The 2,284-nt window shown below is 34.5% G+C and overlaps 1 protein-coding gene across 2 annotated transcripts in view; it reads left to right on the top strand.

The window, feature by feature from the left end:
- LOC107675049 (cAMP-dependent protein kinase inhibitor beta-like) overlaps positions 1 to 1,937 on the top strand; it is a 47,808-nt gene extending 45,871 nt beyond the window's left edge. For both annotated transcript variants that reach the window (XM_016469237.1, XM_016469238.1), the window contains exon 3: positions 986 to 1,937. In XM_016469237.1, the coding sequence (XP_016324723.1) occupies positions 986 to 1,071 (86 nt within the window). In that variant the 3' untranslated portion in view covers positions 1,072 to 1,937. The remainder of the gene's footprint in view (positions 1 to 985) is intronic.
- The last annotated feature ends 347 nt before the right edge of the window (positions 1,938 to 2,284 follow it).

The raw sequence follows: 2,284 nt of genomic DNA, 5'->3' as shown, positions 1-2,284 counted from the left end.
TGGGTCCTGCTGAATAATGAACTACCTCTTCTGCCATCTAGTGGCCAATTTTTATAGCTGTCATGCAAAATGGATTGTCTTTTAAGTACAAAGAACAGTAGATCAATGAGTTTTTAGCCAAGTTCAAAGGGTGAAGTCTTCCTTTCATTTGAAATAAAATTGGACCGTGATTAATACTGTGATTTAAAAAAATCATCATAAAACTATCATAAAAGTAGTTTATACCAGGGTTTTTCTTGGACTGTATATATTGTACTGTACTGTGTGTGTGTGTGTGTGTATGTGTATGTGTGTGTGTGTGTGTGTATATAATGTTTTCTGTTGCTCTTCAGATTTGTACCTAAAATTGTATTTAAAAGTACTTTTATGGTGGCTAGAAAAATACAGAGGCAATAATAGACACTGGATATTCTTTAGTCATCAAGAAGTTTTAAAACCCCTGGTTTATACAACTTGTACACTATATTCCAAATCTTCTAAAGCTGTATGGTAGATTTGTGTGAGGAAAAGACAAAAATTTCCCTTTTTCCTTCTCAATTAGAGCCTTCAAATCTCATTTACAAAAAAATGATATTAGATCACAACAGGTTTGACTATACTAATGCCAAATGCCATTGGTTCTGGCATGTCATGTGATCAACTGACATAGAAAACAGAGCCAAAAATTAGATTAGAGAGCTACAGGGAAGACTATCAGTGAAAAACGACATACATTTGAAATATTCTGAAACCATAAGATACATTTATGTGAAGTATAGAGCAACATTTATTACATAGTTACTTTTAAGATTTATTTATTTATTTTTGCAGCTCAACAGTATAAATCACCATCCTCTTTCCTTGTATGAATTTCCCTTGAATTTGCCTAATGTTGCTCCTTGTGATTATTTGCTTGTGTTTGAATTGCTTTGGATGAACATGTCTGCTTATAGAACAAATTCACATAGAATATTGCATTTAATGAGTATGTTTGGCCTTGACGCAGATGATGGCGAACAGGGCGGAGAGAGCTCATCCTCGTCCGACCCACCTAAGGAAACCACAGAGGGGGCAAAGACAGAGGGCTCATAACTCGACACCAACGCCGTAGTGATCTGACCTCATGAGAGACTCACACATGACCTGCCTCTACTCTTGTCCCATTGACCAAACAACTGTTACACTCTGTGCTATGCAACATCAAGACCACCTATGATTAGCATTCGGATGTGGGCCAGTGGAAAACAGCTCATTCCTTTTATAGGAATTCATCTGAAATTGTGTTTTTCAAATATCAACGTTTGTTCATTTCATACCTCGATGACTTTGTCAAATTTGACTTTTTCCCCCAAAGACTCACTGTCATGATTTTCCTAACGACCGGCTGTTTTGTGTGTCTTTTGAAAACAGATGTGACCTGCTTTCTCATTTTAAAAAGCGACATTTTGTTTAATTTTAAGACTTTCCATAATAGCATTCTTCTCTGAATGTTGACATTTAGTGGCAAAAATGTATCTTTTTGCACAAAAAAGTAAATACATTCCATTTGGTGATGTAAGTAAAGTTTTTTATCTTACGATATTTGTCTGTCCTTGTACAACATCACATCATTTGTGTTTTGTATTGTAAAGATATGCATTGTTAATATTCGACCCAGAAGATAAGAAAGAGTGCTGAATAACATGAAATATGATATTTTCTTCTTGTAAATACAGAATTGTACATTATATTTGCTAGTTTTGTTTAAAAGGCTTTTGTTTTGTGCGTAACTTCTGTCAGTGCTGCCCTGCGTGAGCTCAAATTGGATTGTTAGCTGATGTATTGCTGCAAACATCAGTGGTCATGTCATTCGGACATCATCTTAAGTGCTTGTCTCAGATATTTCTTTGCTGTTGTTGATGGCAATGAAAAAATATGATTGTGGAGACTTGTTGTTCTTCCTCTCTTTCATCTTTTCCTCATGCTTCAATCAGAGAATTACATTTTATTTTAGTTTAGTTTAGTTTTTTACCTGGCCATTAATCTTGTCATTTTGTCTGTGGTTATAGCTACATATAAAATGCCATTATGCTATGTTTAAATTACAATAAATCCTGTGCTTAGTTTTGGTAGTTTTAATTTTTGGACTGTGGACCAGTGGTGGTAATTTATGTAACCAGCAGAGGACACCAAAGGTATCTTTTATAATATGAGGGTACAAAAAATGTCACCGTCTTGTAGTAGATTAATTTGTAATATATGTATATGTATATATATATATATATATATATGTGTGTGTGTGTGTGTGTGTGTGTGTGTGTGTGTG

This window comes from Sinocyclocheilus anshuiensis, unplaced genomic scaffold, assembly GCF_001515605.1.
Source record: "Sinocyclocheilus anshuiensis isolate Anshui unplaced genomic scaffold, SAMN03320099.WGS_v1.1 scaffold776, whole genome shotgun sequence".
NCBI lineage: Eukaryota > Metazoa > Chordata > Actinopteri > Cypriniformes > Cyprinidae > Sinocyclocheilus > Sinocyclocheilus anshuiensis.
This window is presented reverse-complemented; position numbering and strand designations above follow the sequence as displayed.